The sequence below is a fragment of the Oncorhynchus masou genome, chromosome 30 (genome assembly GCF_036934945.1).
Source record: "Oncorhynchus masou masou isolate Uvic2021 chromosome 30, UVic_Omas_1.1, whole genome shotgun sequence".
Taxonomy (NCBI): domain Eukaryota; kingdom Metazoa; phylum Chordata; class Actinopteri; order Salmoniformes; family Salmonidae; genus Oncorhynchus; species Oncorhynchus masou.
In genome coordinates, this window is record NC_088241.1 from 5,039,621 (window position 1) to 5,062,944 (window position 23,324).

General features: G+C 48.3%; 1 protein-coding gene across 1 annotated transcript; it reads left to right on the forward strand.

Annotated features, from left to right (window-relative positions):
- The first annotated feature begins 2,556 nt into the window (after positions 1–2,556).
- LOC135523011 (glutamate receptor ionotropic, NMDA 2D-like) lies at positions 2,557–22,086 on the forward strand. Its single transcript, XM_064949741.1, has 4 exons — positions 2,557–2,841; positions 9,567–9,781; positions 14,206–14,500; positions 21,754–22,086. The coding sequence occupies exons 1-4, from the start codon at positions 2,557–2,559 to the stop codon at positions 22,084–22,086; spliced, it is 1,128 nt and encodes a 375-aa protein (XP_064805813.1).
- Positions 22,087–23,324: the final 1,238 nt, after the last annotated feature.

Below are 23,324 nucleotides of genomic sequence, written 5' to 3' on the forward strand. Positions count from 1 at the left end.
TGTTCTCTCTGCTACAGCAAGGCAAGCGGTACCGGAGCACCAAGTCTAGGTCCAGAGGCTTCTAAACGGCTTCTACCCCCAAGCCATAAGACTCCTGAACATCTAATCAAATGACTACCCAGACCCCCCCCCTTTCTTTTACACCGCTGCTACTCTCTGTTATTATCTATGCATAGTCACTTTAATAACTCTACCTACATGTACATACTACCTCAATTACCTCGACTAACACAATGACTCGGTACCGGTACCCCCTGTATATAGCCTCGCTATTGTTATTTTTCTGCTGTGCTTTAACTAATTGTTACTTTTATTTCTTATTCTTTTTAAACTGCATTGTTGCTTAGGGGCTTGTAAGTAAGCATTTCACTGTATTGTTGTATTCGGCACATGTGACTAATAACATTTGATTTGATCTCATGTGCATGCACACCATGTGTATATATACACACACACACACACACACACACACACACACACACACACACACACACACACACACACACACACACACACACACACACACACACACACACACGCACACACACACGCACACACACACGCACACACACACGCACACACACACACACACCCTGTCAGTCAAGACCTCAGGTTTGGCAGTGTGCTTGTTTAGGCCAAACACGTATACACATCATGGTAATCAATATTTCTCTCTTTCCTGCTCTCTCCCATATTTTATCCCTCCTCTCCTCTCCTCCTTCATTCCCTCTTTAGTCCCCTGTTTCCTCTCCTCTCCCCCTTCATTCCCTCTTTAGTCCCCTGTTTCCTCTCCTCTCCCCCTTCATTTCCTCTTTAGTCCCCTGTTTCCTCTCCTCTCCCCCTTCATTCCCTCTTTAGTCCCCTGTTTCCTCTCCTCTCCCCCTTCATTCCCTCTTTAGTCCCCTGTTTCCTCTCCTCTCCTCCTTCATTCCCTCTTTAGTCCCCTGTTTCCTCTCCTCTCCCCCTTCATTCCCTCTTTAGTCCCCTGTTTCCTCTCCTCTCCCCCTTCATTCCCTCTTTAGTCCCCTGTTTCCTCTCCTCTCCCCCTTCATTCCCTCTTTAGTCCCCTGTTTCCTCTCCTCTCCCCCTTCATTCCCTCTTTAGTCCTCTGTTTCCTCTCCTCTCCTCCTTCATTCCCTCTTTAGTCCCCTGTTTCCTCTCCTCTCCTCCTTCATTCCCTCTTTAGTCCCCTGTTTCCTCTCCTCTCCTCCTTCATTCCCTCTTTAGTCCCCTGTTTCCTCTCCTCTCCCCGTCCTCCTCTCACTCATATTCCCTCTATTTACCTTCTTTCAACAGACGGCATTTCTACCCGTCTCTCTCTTTCTTTCTCTGTCTGTCTTTCATTCCTCCAGTCCCTTCCTCCTGTCCTCTTTTTTTCACCTTCCCTATTTGTTCCAAAGGACTCGTCAGGGTCAAAGAACAGGCACTGTGAAATAGAGGGAGAGGAAGGGAGGGGACAGAGGGAGAAAGAGAGAATATCATGTCAGCAAGCCCTGTTAATCAAAGAAATTGTGTTAGCACCTGCATTCATGAAAAACTGAGTGAGAGAGAGAGAGGAAGAGAGCGAGAGAGAGGAGGTGATGGGGTGAGAGAGAAGTGAGGGGGAGGTTGAAACAGAGAGTGGAAGGGAGGGAGGTTGGCACAGGAAGTAAATTGAAAATTATTTGCTATCTCTCATGCAATCATTATCTTCTTGCGTGATTGTTTGCGTATATCATTGTGGGTAGACTGCATTAACCCTATAGCTCTCTCTCTCTGTGTGTGTGTGTGTGTGTGTGTGTGTGTGTGTGTGTGTGTGTGTGTGTGTGTGTGTGTGTGTGTGTGTGTGTGTGTGTGTGTGTGTGTGTGTGTGTGTGTGTGTGCGCGTGTGCGTGTGCGTGTTTTGCAGTGATCTTAATTGTTGTTATCATTCATGCAGTCCAATTACCACCTCCACCCCTATCTTTGTCTCTGTCTGCTATTTACACTCTCCCTCTTTCCCTCTTCCCCCCCTCTCTCCCTCTCTCTCTCTCTCTCTCTCTCTCTCTCTCCCTCCCCCTCCCTCCCTCCTGTATATTTCCCTTCTCGCTCATATTGTTTCTACTCAGCCTGTAGCCTAGATAGCACCTATATCATCTTCCCTCTCCCTCTGCCCCCACACCCCATCTTTTCCTCATCTCTCTCTCTCCATTGTTTGTTCCCCCTTGTATATACCGTGTTGCTGTTCCAGTATTGCTCCAGCCAAAGCTAACTTATATTACCCCATGATTGGATTCAGAATCCATTACACTCTCTCTCTCTCCCTCTCCCTCACGTTCTCCCTCCCCGTGTCTCTCCATCCCTCTCTCTCTATTTGCTTTGCACCCTCTGTGTAGGCCATTCATGATGTGAACAAACTTACAATTCTGGGAGAATGTTGCAAGAACATCAAAGTCTTCTAAACTCCTCTCTCTCGTTTTCTCTTTCTGTCTCTCTCTGTCTCTTTCTCTCTCATAGGCACCCTCTCACAGTGCGCTTTACAGCTTCGCCCTCCCCCCTCCGCCCCCTCCCCCTTCCACGGTTGGTTGATCTATTGCAATGGTCGCAATACCCACCCTCTCTCTCCTATTGGCCCTGGCGGAGTGGGCAGGACCGGTCACGCCTTCCCCACACCTGTTGCTCCGCCCCCGGGAGCGGGAGAGAGACCCGGGGACAATAATGAACTTCAACATCGCTGTGATCCACGCGGGGGCCAGCGTGCAGGTAGAGGCGGCGGCCGGGCCCGGGGGAAGGGTGCTCTACCCTGGGTTTGGCCGGGCACACAGCTCCCTGGGGGAGAGCGTGATCACCCAGTGGGGCTCTGCTAACGTCATCTGGCTCCAGGTGAGACCAGACTGTGCTGTTCTGGGGGGTAATAGTAGTAATGATGATAATGGATCCATTCATTACAGCCTGAACCTTAACCTGACACTAATGGATTGGGCCAAATATAAGTGCCATGTATTATGATTATTATAAGGGGAAAATGTAGGGATGGTGTGGTGGTGGTGGTGGTGGGGGGGTCCAGGGAATACAGTGAGGGTGGAATAGGAAGGAAGACAGTGATGGATTCAAGGGTCAGAGCTGGCTTGTTTAGGGTTTAGAGTCATCATAGTAATGGAATAATGGATTCCATTCATCTAGGGCCCAATCCTTATCTGAGACACATGTTACATAGCCAACTCTATGTCATACTGTCAGTACTATAGATCTCGGACTTATAGGAGCCACAGTGATAACCTATAAGGTGAAGAGACGTCATGAACTTTATGTAACCGATAGCCTTGTCATTAAACTCTATCTAACCGATAGCCTTGTCATTAAACTCTATCTAACCGATAGCCTTGTCATTAAACTCTATCTAACCGATAGCCTTCTCATTAAACTCTATCTAACCGATAGCCTTGTCATTAAACTCTATCTAACCGATAGCCTTGTCATTAAACTCTATCTAACCGATAGCCTTGTCATCAAACTCTATCTAACCGATAGCCGTGTCATCAAACTCTATCTAACCGATAGCCTTGTCATTAAACTCTATGTAACCGATAGCCTTGTCATTAAACTCTATCTAACCGATAGCCTTGTCATTACACTCTATCTAACCGATAGCCTTGTCATTAAACTCTATCTAACCGATAGCCGTGTCATTAAACTCTATGTAACCAATAGCTTTGTCATTAAACTCTATCTAACCGATAGCTGTGTCATCAAACTCATCTAACCGATAGCCGTGTCATCAAACTCTATCTAACCGATAGCTGTGTCATCAAACTCTATGTAACCGATAGCCTTGTCATTAAAGTCGATCTAACCAACAGCCGTGTCATTAAACTCTATCTAACCGATAGCCGTGTCATTAAACTCTATCTAACCAATAGCCGTGTCATTAAACTCTATCTAACCGATGCCTTGTCATCAAACTCTATCTAACCGATAGCCTTGTCATTAAACTCTATCTAACCGATAGCCTTGTCATCAAACTCTATGTAACCGATAGCCGTGTCATTAAACTCTATCTATCCGATATCCTTGTCATTAAACTCTATCTAACCGATAGCCGTGTCATTAACCTCTTGAAACTCTGGGGGCAGTATTTCATTTTTGGATGAAAAACATTCCCGTTTTAAACAAGATATTTTGTCACAAAAAGATGCTTGACTATGCATATAATTGATAGCTTTGGAAAGAAAACACTCTGAAGTTTCCAGAACTGCAAAGATATTGTCTGTGAGTGCCCAGAACAGGAGCTACAGGCAAAACCAAGATGAAACTGCAACCAGGAAATGAGCAGGATTTTTGAGGCTCTGTTTTCCATTGTCCCCTTATATGGCTGTGAATGCGACAGGAATGAGCCTGTTATGGTAATGAGCCTGAGGCTGTATTCACGATCCCGGATACGGGATGGGTAGTATCAAGAAGTTAAACTCTATCTATCCGATAGCCTTGCCATCAAACTCTATATAACCGATAGCCTTGTCATTAAACTCTATGTAACTGATAGCCTTGTCATTAAACTCTATCTATCCGATAGCCTTGTCATTAAACTCTATCTATCCGATAGCCTTGTCATTAAACTCTATGTAACCGATAGCCTTGTCATTAAACTCTATCTATCTGATAGCCTTGTCATTAAACTCTATGTAACTGATGGCCTTGTCATGAGACTCTATGTAACTGATGGCCTTGTCATTAAACTCTATGTAACTGATAGCCTTGTCGTTAAACTCTATCTAACCGATAGCCTTGTCGTTAAACTCTATCTATCCGATAGCCTTGTCATTAAACTCTATGTAACCGGTAGCCTTGTCATTAAACTCTATCTATCCGATAGCCTTGTCATTAAATGCTATGTAACCGATAGCCTTGTCATTAAACTCTATGTAACTGATGGCCTTGTCATGAGACTCTATGTAACTGATGGCCTTGTCATTAAACTCTATGTAACTGATAGCCTTGTCGTTAAACTCTACCTAACCGATAGCCTTGTAATTAAACTCTATTTAACCAATAGCCTTGACGTTAAACTCTATCTAACCGATAGCTTTGTCGTTAAATTCTATCTAACCAATAGCCTTGTAGTTCAATTCTACCAGCTGTTCTGAATTTGCGATGCACCCGACTATCCACATTTTAATGTGCAATAGGCCTTTGATTTGACCATTTGAAAAGTTTGGGTGAACTACTAGGCTGTTTGATTCCATTTCTATATGCTACAAACCGTTGGTTTCACTAATAACTATTTTGAAACGGAACCAAATCTGTTTCTGTCTTCAGTCCTTTTTAAACAGGATAGATGGGCTATATGTTCAACCACGGTCTAGGTCTAATGTGATAGTCTTCCTATAACCAGCCTGGTCTACCACGGTGTAGGTCTAATGTGATAGTCTTCCTATAACCAGCCTGGTCTACCACGGTGTAGGTCTAATGTGATAGTCTTCCTATAACCAGCCTGGTCTACTATGGTGTAGGTCTAATGTGATAGTCTTCCTATAACCAGCCTGGTCTACCACGGTGTAGGTCTAATGTGATAGTCTTCCTATAACCAGCCTGGTCTACCACGGTGTAGGTCTAATGTGATAGTCTTCCTATAACCAGCCTGGTCTACCACGGTGTAGGTCTAATGTGATAGTCTTCCTATAACCAGCCTGGTCTACTATGGTGTAGGTCTAATGTGATAGTCTTCCTATAACCAGCCTGGTCTACCACGGTGTAGGTCTAATGTGATAGTCTTCCTATAACCAGCCTGGTCTACCACGGTGTAGGTCTAATGTGATAGGCTTCCTATAACCAGCCTACGGTGTAGGTCTAATGTGATAGTCTTCCTATAACCAGCCTGGTCGACCACGGTGTAGGTCTAATGTGATAGTCTTCCTATAACCAGCCTGGTCTACCACGGTGTAGGTCTAATGTGATAGTCTTCCTATAACCAGCCTGGTCTACCACGGTGTAGGTCTAATGTGATAGGCTTCCTATAACCAGCCTACGGTGTAGGTCTAATGTGATAGTCTTCCTATAACCAGCCTGGTCTACTACGGTGTAGGTCTAATGTGATAGTCTTCCTATAACCAGCCTGGTCGACCACGGTGTAGGTCTAATGTGATAGTCTGCCTATAACCAGCCTGGTCTACCACGGTGTAGGTCTAATGTGATAGTCTTCCTATAACCAGCCTGGTCTACTATGGTGTAGGTCTAATGTGATAGTCTTCCTATAACCAGCCTGGTCTACTATGGTGTAGGTCTAATGTGATAGTCTTCCTATAACCAGCCTGGTCTACTACGGTGTAGGTCTAATGTGATAGTCTTCCTATAACCAGCCTGAGTAGGCCTAGAACTCCATTCCTATTTTATTCAGAGTTTAGAGAAATTAATCAAATTGGAAAATATCTATTATCAGGCTGGTTAATGAAATGCATGTCTGTTGAATTTAGAAAAAATCCACCCACACCAAATCAGCCCCACCAAATCAGCCAATCAGCAGCCGCTACTCTGTTGCAGTTGTGGCATACTGCATACTTTTTATTAAACGGTACAGTATGGAGTTTAAGTATGTAGTATGCTAGTATGGGTAAAACCGACACCGCCAATGTGTTCACCATACTCATCATGGCTCCGTGTCCAGATGAATGCCAGTAGTCCATCTGTACACCTGTCTGTCTGTGTTTTTGTTCTATCACTCTCTTTGATTTCTCTCTCTCTCGTTGATAGTAGTGGAAAGACAGTACACTGTACTGTCCCTTACTGTTGTTTATCTGCTTTCTCACGAAAAGTTTCACAATGTCTTTCTCTATATATGTATTGTTGTTACATGTGATCATGTGTCCTCTGTAGGTGAATGGCTGTAGTCCTCAGATCATGTGTCCTCTGTAGGTGAATGACAGTAGTCCTCAGGTCATGTGTCCTCTGTAGGTGAATGACAGTAGTCCTCAGATCATGTGTCCTCTGTAGGTGAATGACAGTAGTCCTCAGATCATGTGTCTTCTGTAGGTGAATGGCTGTAGTCCTCAGATCATGTGTTCTCTGTAGGTGAATGACAGTAGTCCTCAGGTCATGTGTCCTCTGTAGGTGAATGACAGTAGTCCTCAGGTCCAATTTGTAAGTCGCTCTGGATAAGAGCGTCTGCTAAATGACTTAAATGTAAATGTAATGTAAATGTCATGTGTCCTCTGTAGGTGAATGACAGTAGTCCTCAGGTCATGTGTCCTCTGTAGGTGAATGACAGTAGTCCTCAGATCATGTGTCCTCTGTAGGTGAATGACTGTAGTCCTCAGATCATGTGTCCTCTGTAGGTGAATGGCTGTAGTCCTCAGATCATGTGTCCTCTGTAGGTGAATGACAGTTTTCCTCAGATCATGTGTCCTCTGTAGGTGAATGACAGTAGTCCTCAGATCATGTGTCCTCTGTAGGTGAATGACTGTAGTCCTCAGATCATGTGTCCTCTGTAGGTGAATGACTGTAGTCCTCAGATCATGTGTCCTCTGTAGGTGAGTGGCTGTAGTCCTCAGATCATGTGTCCTCTGTAGGTGAATGACTGTAGTCCTCAGGTCATGTGTCCTCTGTAGGTGAATGACAGTAGTCCTCAGATCATGTGTCCTCTGTAGGTGAATACGTGTAGTCCTCAGATCATGTGTCCTCTGTAGGTGAGTGGCTGTAGTCCTCAGATCATGTGTCCTCTGTAGGTGAATGACTGTAGTCCTCAGGTCATGTGTCCTCTGTAGGTGAATGACAGTAGTCCTCAGATCATGTGTCCTCTGTAGGTGAATACCTGTAGTCCTCAGATCATGTGTCCTCTGTAGGTGAATGACAGTAGTCCTCAGATCATGTGTCCTCTGTAGGTGAATGACAGTAGTCCTCAGATCATGTGTCCTCTGTAGGTGAATGGCTGTAGTCCTCAGATCATGAGTCCTCTGTAGGTGAATGACAGTAGTCCTCAGGTCATGTGTTCTCTGTAGGTGAGTGGCTGTAGTCCTCAGATCATGTGTCCTCTGTAGGTGAATGACAGTAGTCCTCAGGTCATGTGTCCTCTGTAGGTGAATGACAGTAGTCCTCAGGTCATGTGTCCTCTTCAGGTGAATGACAGTAGTCCTCAGGTCATGTGTCCTCTTCAGGTGAATGACAGTAGTCCTCAGGTCATGTGTCCTCTGTAGGTGAATGGCTGTAGTCCTCAGATCATGTGTCCTCTGTAGGTGAATGACAGTAGTCCTCAGATCATGTGACCTCTGTAGGTGAATGACAGTAGTCCTCAGATCATGTGTCCTCTGTAGGTGAATGGCTGTATTCCTCAGGTCATGTGTCCTCTGTAAGTGAATGACAGTAGTCCTCAGGTCATGTTGTAGTCTGTGTGTAATGCAGCTAACCTATCCCTGTCATGACTTCCTCTGTAGGTGAATGACAGTAGTCCTCAGATCATGTGTCCTCTTCAGGTGAATGACAGTAGTCCTCAGGTCATGTGTCCTCTTCAGGTGAATGACAGTAGTCCTCAGATCATGAGTCATCTGTAGGTGAATGACTGTAGTCCTCAGGTCATGTGTCCTCTGTAGGTGAATGGCTGTAGTCCTCAGATCATGTGTCCTCTGTAGGTGAATGACAGTAGTCCTCAGATCATGTGACCTCTGTAGGTGAATGACAGTAGTCCTCAGATCATGTGTCCTCTGTAGGTGAATGGCTGTATTCCTCAGGTCATGTGTCCTCTGTAAGTGAATGACAGTAGTCCTCAGGTCATGTTGTAGTCTGTGTGTAATGCAGCTAACCTATCCCTGTCATGACTTCCTCTGTAGGTGAATGGCTGTAGTCCTCAGATCATGTGTCCTCTGTAGGTGAATGACAGTAGTCCTCAGATCATGTGTCCTCTGTAGGTGAGTGGCTGTAGTCCTCAGATCATGTGTCCTCTGTAGGTGAATGACAGTAGTCCTCAGATCATGTGTCCTCTGTAGGTGAATGACAGTAGTCCTCAGGTCATGTGTCCTCTGTAGGTGAATGACAGTAGTCCTCAGGTCATGTGTCCTCTGTAGGTGAGTGGCTGTAGTCCTCAGGTCATGTGTCCTCTGTAGGTGAATGACAGTAGTCCTCAGATCATGTGTCCTCTGTAGGTGAATGGCTGTAGTCCTCAGATCATGTGTCCTCTGTAGGTGAATGACAGTAGTCCTCAGATCATGTGTCCTCTGTAGGTGAATGACAGTAGTCCTCAGATCATGTGTCCTCTGTAGGTGAATGCCTGTAGTCCTCAGGTCATGTGTCCTCTGTAAGTGAATGACAGTAGTCCTCAGGTCATGTTGTAGTCTGTGTGTAATGCAGCTAACCTATCCCCGTCATGACTTCCTCTGTAGGTGAATGGCTGTAGTCTTCAGATCATGTTGTAGTCTCTGTGTAATGCAGCTAACCTATCCCTGTCATGACTTCCTCTTCAGGTGAATGACAGTAGTCCTCAGATCATGTTGTAGTCTGTGTGTAATGCAGCTAACCTATCCCTGTCATGACTTCCTCTTCAGGTGAATGACAGTAGTCCTCAGATCATGTTGTAGTCTGTGTGTAATGCAGCTAACCTATCCCTGTCATGACTTCCTCTTCAGGTGAATGACAGTAGTCCTAAGACTCTGCTGTCCCAGCTGTGTGACCTGCTGTCAGCGAGGCCCCTACAGGGCCTGGTCTACGAGGAGGAGAGGCCACCACCCACCGCCTGGGGACCCCTGGCCCCCATGTTAGAGTTTGTCTCTGCTCAGACTGGACTACCCATAGTGGCTGTAGGAGGAGGAGCAGGGCTGGGGAGGATGCAACAGGTATGGAGGTGGGGGGAGGGATGAGAGAGAGAGAGAGCGAGAGCGAGAGAGAGAGAGAGAGAGAGAGAGAGAGAGACCCATCATGACTGAGGATGGTGAGCAGGGCTGGGGAGGATGCAACAGGTATGGAGGTGGGGGAGGGATGAGAGAGAGAGAGCAAGAGAGGGAGAGAGAGAGAGAGAGAGAGAGACCCATCATGACTGAGGATGGTGAGCAGGGGTGGGGAGGATGCAACAGGTATGGAGGTGGGGGGAGGGATGAGAGAGAGAGAGAGAGAGAGAGAGAGAGAGAGAGAGAGAGAGACCCATCATGACTGAGGATGGTGAGCAGGGGTGGGGAGGATGCAACAGGTATGGAGGTGGGGGGAGGGATGAGAGAGAGAGAGAGAGAGCGAGAGAGAGAGAGAGAGAGAGAGAGAGAGAGACCCATCATGACTGAGGATGGTGAGCAGGGGTGGGGAGGATGCAACAGGTATGGAGGTGGGGGGGGATGAGAGAGAGAGAGAGAGAGAGAGAGAGAGAGAGAGAGAGAGAGAGAGATAGAGAGACCCATCATGACTGAGGATGGTGAGCAGGGGTGGGGAGGATGCAACAGGTATGGAGGTGGGGGGAGGGATGAGAGAGAGAGAGAGAGAGAGAGAGAGAGACCCATCATGACTGAGGATGGTGAGCAGGGGTGGGGAGGATGCAACAGGTATGGAGGTGAGAAGAGAATGTGTGTTTGTGTATGCGTGCCTGCGTGAACGTTTGAGGATTGAGGTCAGTCATTCACTGTTTCAGCCCAGTCAGAGCATTGTAGACAGCAAGAAGTGGGTGGTACAGAAAGAGAGGGAGTCAAGTTGGGGGTAGAGAGAAAAGGGGGGGAGAGAGTGATGTTTGGGAGAAAAGGGGGGAGCAAGATGATGGTACAGAGAGAGAGAGAGAGAGAGAGAGAGAGAGAGATTCAGGGTTGTAGAGAGAGAGATTCAGGGTTGTAGAGAGAGATTCAGGGTTGTAGAGAGAGATTCCGGGTTGTAGAGAGAGATTCAGGGTTAGAGAGAGAAAGAGATTCAGGGTTAGAGAGAAACTCAGGGTTGTAGAGAGAGATTCAGGGTTGTAGAGAGAGATTCAGTGTTTGAGCGAGAGATTCAGGGTAAGAGAGACAGATTCAGGGTTGGAGAGAGAAAGAGATTCAGGGTTAGAGAGAAACTCAGGGTTGTAGAGAGAGATTCAGGGTTTGAGCGAGAGATTCAGGGTTAGAGAGAAAGATTCAGGGTTAGAGAGAGAGATTCAGGGTTAGAAAGAGAGATTCAGGGTTGTAGAGAGAGATTCAGGGTTGTAGAGAGAGATTCAGGGTTAGAGAGAGAGATTCAGGGTTGTAGAGAGATTCAGGGTTGTAGAGAGAGATTCAGTGTTTGAGCGAGAGATTCAGGGTTAGAGAGAGAAAGAGATTCAGGGTCAGAGAGAAACTCAGGGTTGTAGAGAGAGATTCAGGGTTTGAGCGAGAGATTCAGGGTTACAGAAAGAGATTCGGGGTTGTAGAGAGAAATAGATTCAGGGTTATAGAGAGGTTCAGGATTAGAAAGAGAGATTCAAGGTTTGAAAGAGCGATTCAGTGTTAGAAAGAAAGATTCCAGGTTAGAGAGAGAGATTCAGGGTTAGAAAGAAAGATTCCAGGTTAGAGAGACAGGGATTCAAGGTTAGAGAGAGAGAGACTCAGGGTTAGAGAGAGACAGAGATTCAGGGTTAGAGAGAGAAAGATTCAGGGTTAGAGAGAGAAAGTCAGGGTTGTAGAGAGATTCAGAGTTTGAAAGAGATATTCAAGGTTGTAGAGAGAGAGATTCAGGGTTGTAGAGAGAGATTCAGGGTTGTAGAGAGATTCAGGGTTGTAGAGAGTGATTCAGGGTCAGAGAGAGAACCCATGCAACCCATATTTATGCTTATTTATTTTCCCTTTTGTACTCTAACCATGTGTACATCGTTACAACACTGTATATATACATCATATTACTTTTGAAATGTCTGAGTGTAATGTTTACTGTTCATTTTTATTGTTTATTTCACTTTTGTATGTTATCTACCTCACTTGCTTTGGAAATGTTAACACATGTTTCCCATGCCAATAAAGCCCCTTGAATTGAATTGAAAGAGATTCAGGGTTAGAGAGAGCGATTCAGGGTTAGAGGGAGAGATTCAGGGTTATATAGAGAGATGATGGTTTAGAGAGAGAAAGATAATCAGGATTAGAGAGAGAAAGATATTCAGGGATAGAGAGAGAGAGAGATCAAGGGTTATATACTGTATATATAGAGAGATTCAGGGTTAGAGAGAGAGATTCAGGGTTAGATTGAGAGAGAGAGAGAGAGAGAGAGAGAGAGAGAGATTCAGGGTTAGATAGAAAGAGAGAGAGAGAGAGAGAGAGAGAGAGAGAGAGAGAGAGAGAGAGAGAGAGAGAGAGAGAGAGAGAGAGAGAGAGAGAGAGAAAGAGAAATCTCTTGTAGGATTAAGTGGATGATCCTGTCACCTGGTCTCACTCAGCAGGCTTCACAGACCTTACACCCGTGTCCCCCCTCCCCTCCCCTCCCCTCCATCTCTCTCTCCCCTCCCCTCCCCTCCATCTCTATCTCCCCTCCATCTCTCTTCCTACATATCTCTTTCTCCCCTCCATCTCACTCTCCCCCCCTTCTCACTCTCCCCTCCATCTCTCTCTCCCCTCCATCTCTCTCTCCCCCCATATCTCTGCCCCCTCCATCTCTCATTTAGACTGGTTAGAACTGGATGGATGGGGAGGTTAAATAATCCATTTCAATTCAGTCAATTCATGAAGTACTTGAACAGTATTCCAGAACTGTATTTCAATTTATCTCTTGAAGTGACTGAGAATTGACCATAATCCTGGGATGGATACGGGGATGAGGAATGCTCAGAATGATGATTGGTAGCTGCTGGAGGGCGGACAGGGGTCTGGGCTGGGATAGGGATTAGGTATGGGTGTGGGGGATGGGTTGGGGTATAGGGGTTGGGGTAAACACTCAGAAAAAAAGGTGCTATCTAGAACCTATAAGTGGTTTTCATCTTTCCCCATTGGAGAACCCTTTGAAGAAACCTTTTGGTTCCTGGTAGAACCCTTAAGAGTTCAATTTAGAACCCTTTCCACAGAGGGATTCCAAAAGAATTCTACCTGGAACCAAAAATAGTTCTACCTGGAACCAAAAAGGGTTATTCTATGGGGTCAGCCGAAGAACCCTTTTTTCTAAGAGTTGTGTGTGGATAGAGGGGTTGGGTTGGGGTATAGGGGTTGGGTTGGGGTTAGGTTGAGGTATAGGGTTGGTGTTTGTGTTGGGGTATAGGGTTTGGGTTGGTTCTGGGTATAGGGGTTGGGTTGGGGTTGGGTTGAGGTATAGGGTTGGTGTTTGTGTTGGGGTATAGGGTTTGGGTTGGTTCTGGGTATAGGGGTTGGGTTTGGTATAGGGGTTGAGGTTAGATTGAGGTATACGGTTGGTGTTGGGGTATAGGGATTGGGTTGGGGTTGAGGTATAGGGTTTGGGTTACTGTATGGGGTTTGGGGTATAGAGTTGGTGTTGGGGTGTACGGGTTGGGTTGGTGTTGGGGTATAGGGTTGGTTTTGGTGTTGGGTTGGTTTTGGGGTATAGGGGTTGATGTTGGGGGTATAGGGGTTGGTGTTGGGATATAGGGTTGGTGTTGGGATATAGGGTTGGGTTGGGGTTGGGGTATAGGGGTTGGGTTGCTGTATGTTGGGTTGCTGGTTGCTGTTTTTATTTTTTATTTTTTATAAATGTGTAAAATTCTAAAAACATGTTTTTGTTTTGTCATTATGGGGTATTGTGTGTAGATTGATGAGGCACATTTTTTATTTAATCCATTTGATAAAAAAGCTGTAATGTAACGAAATGTGGAAAATATCAACGGGTCTGAATATTTCAGAAGGCAGTGTAGATCCTTACCTTAAAGACATCATCCCCTGCTAGATCTGGATTGATGAATGTTTAGAATTCTTCAAAAATAGTTAATGGGTTAGGGATTGTGATAAAATGGCATGTTAACATATTTGCTATTCTATTTACCAGTGAGGCTTATTCTAAACACCTTTGGGCTGCAGTCTGGCTATGGGCAGAGTTGACCCATAGACACATATCTACACTGTAGGATCAGTTTACCCAACCCAAATCCTAACCATAATCCTAACCAAATCAGAACTCCAGAAAACCCCTTCATCCTCAATGCTGGGTTGTGTTCAGGGTGTAAAACGGGAGAAAACGCTGTGAAACGGAGGTATTACAGGGGTCCCGTTCAGTGATAAAAAACAACAGCAACGTGTTGAACTGTTTTGAAGTGGAGAAGGTGCTCTACTGAACGTGACCTCCTAGAGGAAAGCTGATGTTGTGCTTCCTGTTTGGCAGCGTTCTGTCCCGTGTGCTTGCCTGTGTCTATAGAACTTTAAGGTGTGCTCCCCTACTGCAGGAGTCAGGCTCCATCTTCCTCCAGTTCAGCTCATCCACCAGCCTCCAGCTGGAGGTCATCTTCAAAATACTAGAGGAGTATGACTGGACCACCTTCTCAGTGGTGTCCACCCGTCACCACGGCTACCAGGACTTCCTGTCGGTGGTGGACGGCCTGACGGACGGCTCGTTCATCGGCTGGGAGAAGAAGAGCGTGGTCATGCTGAACGTGACGGACGACCCGGGAGGGGCACGCACGCGCAGGCTGCTCAAGGAGAACGAGGCGCAGGTGAGACAGGGGGGAGGGAGGGGGGAGGTAGGTGGAAAAAAGGGGGAGGAAGTGTTACTGAGTGGCCATGAGACTCCATGTGGCTGGCTGTGTTGGCTGGGTTCCTCCTCCTTCTTCCTCTCTCCCTCTGTCCCCGTGGCTCTCTCTCCTCTCTCTCCTCTATCCCTCTGTTCTTCTCATCACTCCCTCCCTTCAAGACTAGTGTGTGCCCTTTCTTTCTCTCTCCCTCTGTCCTCTCTTTCCTTTCTCTCCTCTCTCCCTCTGTCCCTGTGGCTCTCTCCTCTCTCTCCTCTATCCCTCTGTTCCTGTGGCTCTCTTTCCTCTCTCTCCTCTATCCCTCTGTACCAGTGGCTCTCTTTCCTCTCTCTCCTCTCTCTCCTCTCTCCCTCTGTCTCTGTGGCTCTCTCCTCTCTCTCCTCTCTCCCTCTGTCTCTGTGGCTCTCTCCTCTCTCTCCTCTATCCCTCTGTACATGTGGCTCTCTTTCCTCTCTCTCCTCTATCCCTCTGTACCAGTGGCTCTCTTTCCTTTCTCTCCTCTCTCCCTCTGTCCCTGTGGCTCTCTCCTCTCTCTCCTCTATCCCTCTGTCCCTGTGGCTCTCTCCTCTCTCTCCTCTATCCCTCTGTACATGTGGCTCTCTTTCCTCTCTCTCCTCTATCCCTCTGTTCTTCTCATCACTCCCTCCCTTCATGACTAGTGTGTGCACTTTCTTTCTCTCTCCCTCTGTCCTCTCTTTCCTTTCTCTCCTCTATCCCTCTGTCACTGTGGCTCTCTCTCCTCTATCCCTCTGTCCCTGTGGCTCTCTCTCCTCTCTTTCCTCTCTCTCCTCTCTCTCCTTTCTCTCCTCTCTCCCTCTGTCCTCTCTCTCCTCTCTCTCCTCTATCCCTCTGTCACTGTGGCTCTCTCTCCTCTATCCCTCTGTCCCTGTGGCTCTCTCTCCTCTCTTTCCTCTCTCTCCTCTCTCTCCTTTCTCTCCTCTCTCCCTCTGTTCTCTCTTTCCTCTCTCTCCTCTCTCTCCTCTCTCCCTCTGTCTATGTGGCTCTCTCCTCTCTCTCCTCTATCCCTCTGTACCTGTGTCTCTCTCTCCTCTCTCTCTCCTCTATCCCTCTGTTCTTCTCATCACTCCCTCCCTTCATGACTAGTGTGTGCCCTTTCTTTCTCTCTCCCTCTGTCCTCTCTTTCCTGTCTCTCCTCTATCTCCTCCTTCTTCCTCTCTCTCTGTCCCTGTCTCGCTCTCCTCTCTCTCCTCTATCCCTCTGTTCTTCTCATCACTCCCTCCCTTCATGACTAGTGTGTGCCCGTTCTTTCTCTCTCCCTCTGTCCTCTCTCTCACTCTGTCCTCTCTCTCCTGTCTCTCCTCTATCTCCTCCTTCTTCCTCTCCCTCTGTCCCTGTGTCTCTCTCTCCTCTCTCTCCTCTATCCCTCTGTTCTTCTCATCACTCCCTCCCTTCATGACTAGTGTGTGCCCGTTCTTTCTCTCTCCCTTTGCTCCTTCATTCTATTTTCCTTTCTCTTCAAAACTGTATCTCAAGCTGAATTCCTCCCTCCCTCCTTCATTCTCCCTCCCTCCTTCATTCTCCCTCCCTCCTTCATTCTCCCTCTCTCCGCAGCATGTCTCTTTGCCTGTAGACATACTGAACAGTACACTGCTCTCTGTTGGGTTGGTTCAGTCTGGGTCTCAGTGTCTCAAATGTCTCAAATGTCTCAGCATGGCCACTTCAGCTCTGTCTACCTATGTGTGTGCTTGTGTGTGTGTGTGTGTGTGTGTGTGTGTGTGTGTGTGTGTGTGTGTGTGTGTGTGTGTGTGTGTGTGTGTGTGTGTGTGTGTGTGTGTGTGTGTGTGTGTGTGTGTGTGTGTGTGTGTGTGTGTGTTGTATTCCTTAGGCTCCTCTCGGCTGGTGTCACTGTTAATATAGCATAGTGCCCGCAGCGGGCTGCCTGTGCGCAGTGCATTAACCCTAACCCTCCCCTTTTCTCTGCTTCTCTCCCCTCCCTTATTGCTCTCTCTCATCCCTCCTCTGCCTTCCCCTCTCTCTTCACCCACTCTCTCTCCTTTTCTAGCTGTCTTTCCCCTCTCTTTCTCGCTCTCCCAGTGATAATCAGTGCCTGTGTCTGTCTGCTCAGTGACAGTGTGTGTTTGCATTAAAGACTCTATCTGCTTCTGTCCCTCTTTTTTCCTGCTGTTCTCTCTCAATGTGTATTCAACAGTGTGTGGGGCTAACGCAGGTGCACAGGGTCCATTTCCACTTAAATAGCTCTGTCTTTCTCCCCCTCTATTTCTGCTTCTGCCTCTGCTTATTTGTCTTTATATGCATTTCGCGCGCTCTCTTCCTCTCCATCTCTCTCTCCATCTCTCTCTCTCTCTCTCTCTCTCTCTCTCTCTCTCTCCCCCCTCTCTTCCTCTCCATTTCTCTCTCCATTTCTCTCTCTCTCTCTCTCACTCTCTCGCTCTCTCATTCTTTCCCTCTCGCTCTCTCTCAATTTCTCTCTCTCTCACTCTCTCACTCTCCCCCTCTCTCTTTCTCTCCCTCTCTCTCCATCTCCCTCTCTCTCCATCTCCCTCTCTCTCTCCATCTCTCTCTCTCTCTCTCTCTCTCTCCCCCCTCTCTTCCTCTCCATTTCTCTCTCCATTTCTCTCTCTCTCTCTCTCACTCTCTCGCTCTCTCATTCTTTCCCTCTCGCTCTCTCTCAATTTCTCTCTCTCTCACTCTCTCACTCTCCCCCTCTCTCTTTCTCTCCCTCTCTCTCCATCTCCCTCTCTTTCCATCTCCCTCTCTCTCCATCTCCCTCTCTCTCTCTCCAATTCACTGTAGGTTTATTGGCATCCGGGCTGGATTGTTTTGCCAAGCCATTACAGTTCAAAATTCAATGAAGGCACAATTCTCAAAATTCTCAATTCTCTGTCTTCTCCACTCCCTTCCTCCCTGCCTCTCTCTATAACTCTTGTTCCTTCCTCTGTCCTTATCTATTCCACTCTATACTAAACCCCCCCCTCTTCCTCCCATTCTGCTAGTCCCCCTCTCCCCTTTCGCTCCCAGTATCTGTCAGCATTTCACTTAACCGTGTTTCCCCTATCTCACCCCCTTAAAACCTTCTCCACCCTGTTTCTCCCTTCCTCAGCAATTGTGGCATTGTTGGAGTGATCTACTGTGCTCTCTTCCTCCCTCTCTCTCCATCCATCCATCCCCCCTATCTCTTTCTCTCCTTCACTCTCTCTCTCCCTACACCCCTGTTGTTACTATATCTCTTATCTCCCCAGGCCCTGATTTTACCAAAATATGTCTATGCCTCTCTTTTTCTCTTCTCCCCCCATCTCTCATCACATCCCTCTCTCCCCCATCACTTCCCTCTCTCCCCCATAATTTCCCTCCCTCCCCCATCACTTCCCTCTCTCTCCCATCACTTCCCTCTCTCCCCATCACTTCCCTCTCTCCCCATCACTTCCCTCTCTCCCCATCACTTCCCTCTCTACCCCCATCACTTCCCATCACTTCCCTCTTTCTCCCATCACTTGCCTCTCTCCCCCATCCACCATCACTTCCCTCTCTAACCCATCACTTCCCTCTCTACCCCCATCACTTCGCTCTCTCTCCCATCACTTCCCTCCCCACTCCATCACTTCCCTCTCTCTCCCATCACTTCCCTCCCTCCCCCATCACTTCCCTCTCTCTCCCATCACTTCCCTCCCTCCCCCATCACTTCCCTCTCTAACCCCATCACTTCCCTCTCTCTCCCATCACTTCCCTCTCTACCCCATCCCCCATCCCTTCCCTCTCTCCCCCATCCCACATCACTTCCCTCTCTCCCCCATCCCACATCACTTCCCTCTCTCCCCCATCCCCCATCACTTCCCTCTCTCCCCCATCAGTCATCACTTCTCTCTCTCCCCCATCCCACATCACTTCCCTCTCTTCCCCATCCCACATCACTTCCCTCTCTACCCCATCCCACATCACTTCCCTCTCTTCCCCATCCCCCATCCCTTCCCTCTCTACCCCATCCCACATCACTTCCCTCTCTTCCCCATCCCACATCACTTCCCTCTCTACCCCATCCCACATCACTTCCCTCTCTTCCCCATCCCCCATCCCTTCCCTCTCTCCCCCATCCCACATCACTTCCCTCTCTTCCCCATCCCCCATCACTTCCCTCTCTCCCCCATCCCACATCACTTCCCTCTCTTCCCCATCCCACATCACTTCCCTCTCTCCCCCATCCCACATCACTTCCCTCTCTCCCCCATCCCACATCACTTCCCTCTCTCCCCCATCCCACATCACTTCCCTCTCTCCCCCATCAGTCATCACTTCCCTCTCTACCCCATCCCCCATCCCTTCCCTCTCTCCCCCATCAGTCATCACTTCCCTCTCTCCCCCATCAGTCATCACTTCTCTCTCTCTCCTCCCCCTTTTCTCCCACAAGTGACTAATCTGCTTGATACTTCCCTTCTCAATACTGTACTCCATTCTCTCTCTTTCTGTCCCTCCTGCTCCCCCTCTCTCCCCTCCCTCTCTATCTCCCAAGACTCTGCTGCTTTCAATAACATATGTCAGTGTTTAACCTCTCTCATTTCCCCTCAGGTGTGTTTGCTCTTTACACCCCCCTTCTCTCATTCTCTCCATCCCCCACTGTCATATTGTCTCCCTCCTTCGTCATGCTCAAACTCATTAACACATATGCGTCATCGCCCATTGTCTGTCATTAGTACGCTCATAAACACAGCAGTAACATCAGCTCTTACTTCTCTCCTTACTTGTCCTGTCTTCTCCCCCTCCTCCTGTCTTCCTCATCCTCCTGTCTTCCTCATCCTCCTTACCCCTCCTGTCTTCTCTCCCTCCTCCTTACCCCTCCTGTCTTCTCCCCATCCTCCTTACTCTTCCTATCTTCTCTCCCTCCTCCTTACCCCTCCTGTCTTCTCCTCATCCTCCTTACTCCTCCTGTCTTCTCCCCCTCCACCTTACTCTTCCTGTCTTCTCCCCCTCCACCTTACTCTTCCTGTCTTCTCCCCCTCCACCTTACTCTTCCTGTCTTCTCCCCCTCCACCTTACTCTTCCTGTCTTCTCCCCCTCCACCTTACTCTTCCTGTCTTCTCCCCCTCCACCTTACTCTTCCTGTCTTCTCCCCCTCCACCTTACTCTTCCTGTCTTCTCCCCATCCTCCTTACTCTTCCTGTCTTCTCCCCCTCCACCTTACTCTTCCTGTCTTCTCCCCATCCTCCTTACTCTTCCTGTCTTCTCCCCCTCCACCTTACTCTTCCTGTCTTCTCCCCATCCTCCTTACTCTTCCTGTATTCTCCCCCTCCACCTTACTCTTCCTGTCTTCTCCCCCTCCACCTTACTCTTCCTGTCTTCTCCCCCTCCACCTTACTCTTCCTGTCTTCTCCCCCTCCACCTTACTCTTCCTGTCTTCTCCCCCTCCACCTTACTCTTCCTGTCTTCTCCCCATCCTCCTTACTCTTCCTGTCTTCTCCCCCTCCACCTTACTCTTCCTGTCTTCTCCCCCTCCACCTTACTCTTCCTGTCTTCTCCCCCTCCACCTTACTCTTCCTGTCTTCTCCCCCTCCACCTTACTCTTCCTGTCTTCTCCCCCTCCACCTTACTCTTCCTGTCTTCTCCCCCTCCACCTTACTCTTCCTGTCTTCTCCTCATCCTCCTTACTCTTCCTGTCTTCTCCCCCTCCACCTTACTCTTCCTGTCTTCTCCCCCTCCACCTTACTCTTCCTGTCTTCTCCCCATCCTCCTTACTCTTCCTGTCTTCTCCCCCTCCACCTTAATCTTCCTGTCTTCTCCCCCTCCACCTTACTCTTCCTGTCTTCTCCCCCTCCACCTTACTCTTCCTGTCTTCTCCCCCTCCACCTTACTCTTCCTGTCTTCTCCCCCTCCACCTTACTCTTCCTGTCTTCTCCCCCTCCACCTTACTCTTCCTGTCTTCTCCCCCTCCACCTTACTCTTCCTGTCTTCTCCCCTCCACCTTACTCTTCCTGTCTTCTCCCCTCCACCTTACTCTTCCTGTCTTCTCCCCCTCCACCTTACTCTTCCTGTCTTCTCCCCCTCCACCTTACTCTTCCTGTCTTCTCCCCTCCACCTTACTCTTCCTGTCTTCTCCCCCTCCACCTTACTCTTCCTGTCTTCTCCCCCTCCACCTTACTCTTCCTGTCTTCTCCCCCTCCACCTTACTCTTCCTGTCTTCTCCTCATCCTCCTTACTCCTCCTGTCTTCTCCCCCTCCACCTTACTCTTCCTGTCTTCTCCCCCTCCACCTTACTCTTCCTGTCTTCTCCCCCTCCACCTTACTCTTCCTGTCTTCTCCCCCTCCACCTTACTCTTCCTGTCTTCTCCCCATCCTCCTTACTCTTCCTGTCTTCTCCCCCTCCACCTTACTCTTCCTGTCTTCTCCCCATCCTCCTTACTCTTCCTGTCTTCTCCCCCTCCACCTTACTCTTCCTGTCTTCTCCCCCTCCACCTTACTCCTTCTGCCTTCTCCCCCTCCACCTTACTCCTTCTGCCTTCTCCCCCTCCACCTTACTCCTTCTGCCTTCTCCCCCTACTCCTTACTCCTCCTGCCTTCTCCTCATCCTCCTTACTCTTCCTGTCTTCTCTCCCTCCTCCTTACTCCTTCTGCCTTCTCCCCCTCCTCCTTACTCCTCCTGTCTTCTCCCCATCCTCCTTACTCTTCCTGCCTTCTCCCCCTACTCCTTACTCCTCCTGCCTCCTCCCCCTCCTCCTTACTCTTCTTGTCTTCCCCTCCCCCTTACTCCTCCTGCCTTCTCCCCCTCCTCAAGCTTCTATCCTTTAACCTTCACCTCACTAGTTAGTATAGCTTTGTCTTTCCCCTATAGGAGAGTCTTGTTGCTCCTTCTCTCTCTCTCTCTCTCTCTCTCTCTCTCTCTCTCTCTCTCTCTCTCTCTCTCTCTCTCTCTCTCTCTCTCTGTCCCCCTCCATATCCCATGGCCCTAATCTCACTACATACCCTGTATATCTCTCCTCTCCTCTTCCCCTCCTCTAGTAACCTCTGTCTCTCCATCTCTCCCTCCCCTTCCTCCTCTCTGTCTCCCTTGACCCTTGACCTTTACGTATATCACTATTGTATATGTCTGTCTCCCCCTCCTCCCCTGTATTCTACTCATCCAGGTAGTCTGCTGTTCTGCCCCTCTCCAACTCTCTCTCCAGCCTTCTGTCTCTCTCCCTGTCTCCCCTTATCTCACTATGTACCCATGTATCTCCTCTCTCCTCCTCCCCTGTATTCCCCTCCACCAGGTACGTCTGCTCTACTGTTCCCAGGAGGAGGCCGAGCTGGTGTTTAAAGCAGCCTGGGCCGCGGGTCAGGCTGGACCCTCTCACATGTGGTTCGCTGTGGGGCCAGCCCTGTCCGGCCTTGGCATGGAAGGTCTCCCCAGGGCCCTGTTCGCCGTGCGTCCGCAGGGCTGGAAGGATAAGCCCCGCATGAGGATCGCCCGGGGCGTGTCCATACTGACCCACGGGGCGGTGGCACTGCGCCGCGACTATGGGGCCTCTGGAGGGCCAAACTTTGTCACCAATTGCATGACGGAATCCAATCAAACACACAGGGTGCGGGGGAGGATGAGGTGAGGGGGAGGAGGAATGGATGTAGAAGGGAAAAGGGGGAGCATGGGAGGTGGTTGGGGTGAGGGTAAAGAGGACAAGGTCTGCATAGGGGAGCATGCAGCCTAGTGGTTAAGAACATTGGGCCAGTAACCAAAAACTCACTGGTTCAAATCCCTGATCCAACTAGGTGAAAAATCTGTGCCCTTGAACAAGGCACTTAAACCAAATTCCTCCTATAAACCACTCTGGATAAGAGTGTCTGCTAAATTACATAGATGTTTTAAAAGAGGATTAGGTATGCAAATAGAAGATACAGCCAAATGGTTCCAAAAGGAGAAGATAAAGAACAGGAAAAGCAACCGATGACAGATAACACCTTACATACTGCTTCCTGCTGTTCACTGGCTGGAACTGCATCCTACTAGGATTCTCTCTGATGATCTATTTTCATATGATATAAATGCACTGGGATGACATGATGACACAACGGTCATAAAAACTGCCTTGTCTTATTAACAAAATAAGTTGAAATTGCACAAGGCCCCCAGGGATACAGGTGTGTCACTTCAAAGATCTACACTGACCATTCTGATGTTTGGTAATGTCTGACAAATTGTGGTCTGGCAGTAATATTGTAATAATGTTCTGCCTGCGGCTATGGAACCCTGACCTGTTCACCAGGCGTGCTACCTGTCCCAGACCTTTCAACTCTCTAGAGACAGCAGGAGCGGTAGAGATACTCTCAGTGATCGGCTATGAAAAGCCAACTGACATTTAGCACCTGAGGTGCTGACTTGTTTCACCCTCTACAACCACTGTGATTATTATTATTTGACCATGCTGGTCATTTACGAACATTTGAACATCTTGGCCATGTTCTGTTATAATCTCCACCCGGCACAGCCAGAAGAGGACTGGCCACCCATCATAGCCTGGTTCCTCTCTAGGTTTCTTCCTAGGTTTTGGCCTTTCTAGGGGGAGTTTTTCCTAGCCACCGTGCTTCTACATCTGCATTGCTTGCTGTTTGGGGTTTTAGGCTGGGTTTCTGTACATCACTTTGAGATATCAGCTGATGTAAGAAGGGCTATATAAATACATTTTATTTGAAATTTGATTGAATATTTGCTTAATATCTGCAGAACTTTACATGGCCCAGCAGGGGAGTCATGTACCCCCAAAATTGGAGGGGGCACAAAGTATTAAAGGATGGCTGGGGGGTGGTCCGGAGAGGGCTAGGCCCCTCGTCCTGAAGTTGGAGAATT

Coding starts and splice junctions, on each gene's coding strand:
- LOC135523011 (XM_064949741.1), top strand. CDS start 2,557: ATGGTCGCAATACCCACCCTCTCTCTCCTATTGGCCCTGGCGGAGTGG. Junction 2,842..9,566: donor CTAACGTCATCTGGCTCCAG/GTGAGACCAGAC, acceptor CTTCCTCTTCAG/GTGAATGACAGTAGTCCTAA. Junction 14,501..21,753: donor TCAAGGAGAACGAGGCGCAG/GTGAGACAGGGG, acceptor CCCCTCCACCAG/GTACGTCTGCTCTACTGTTC.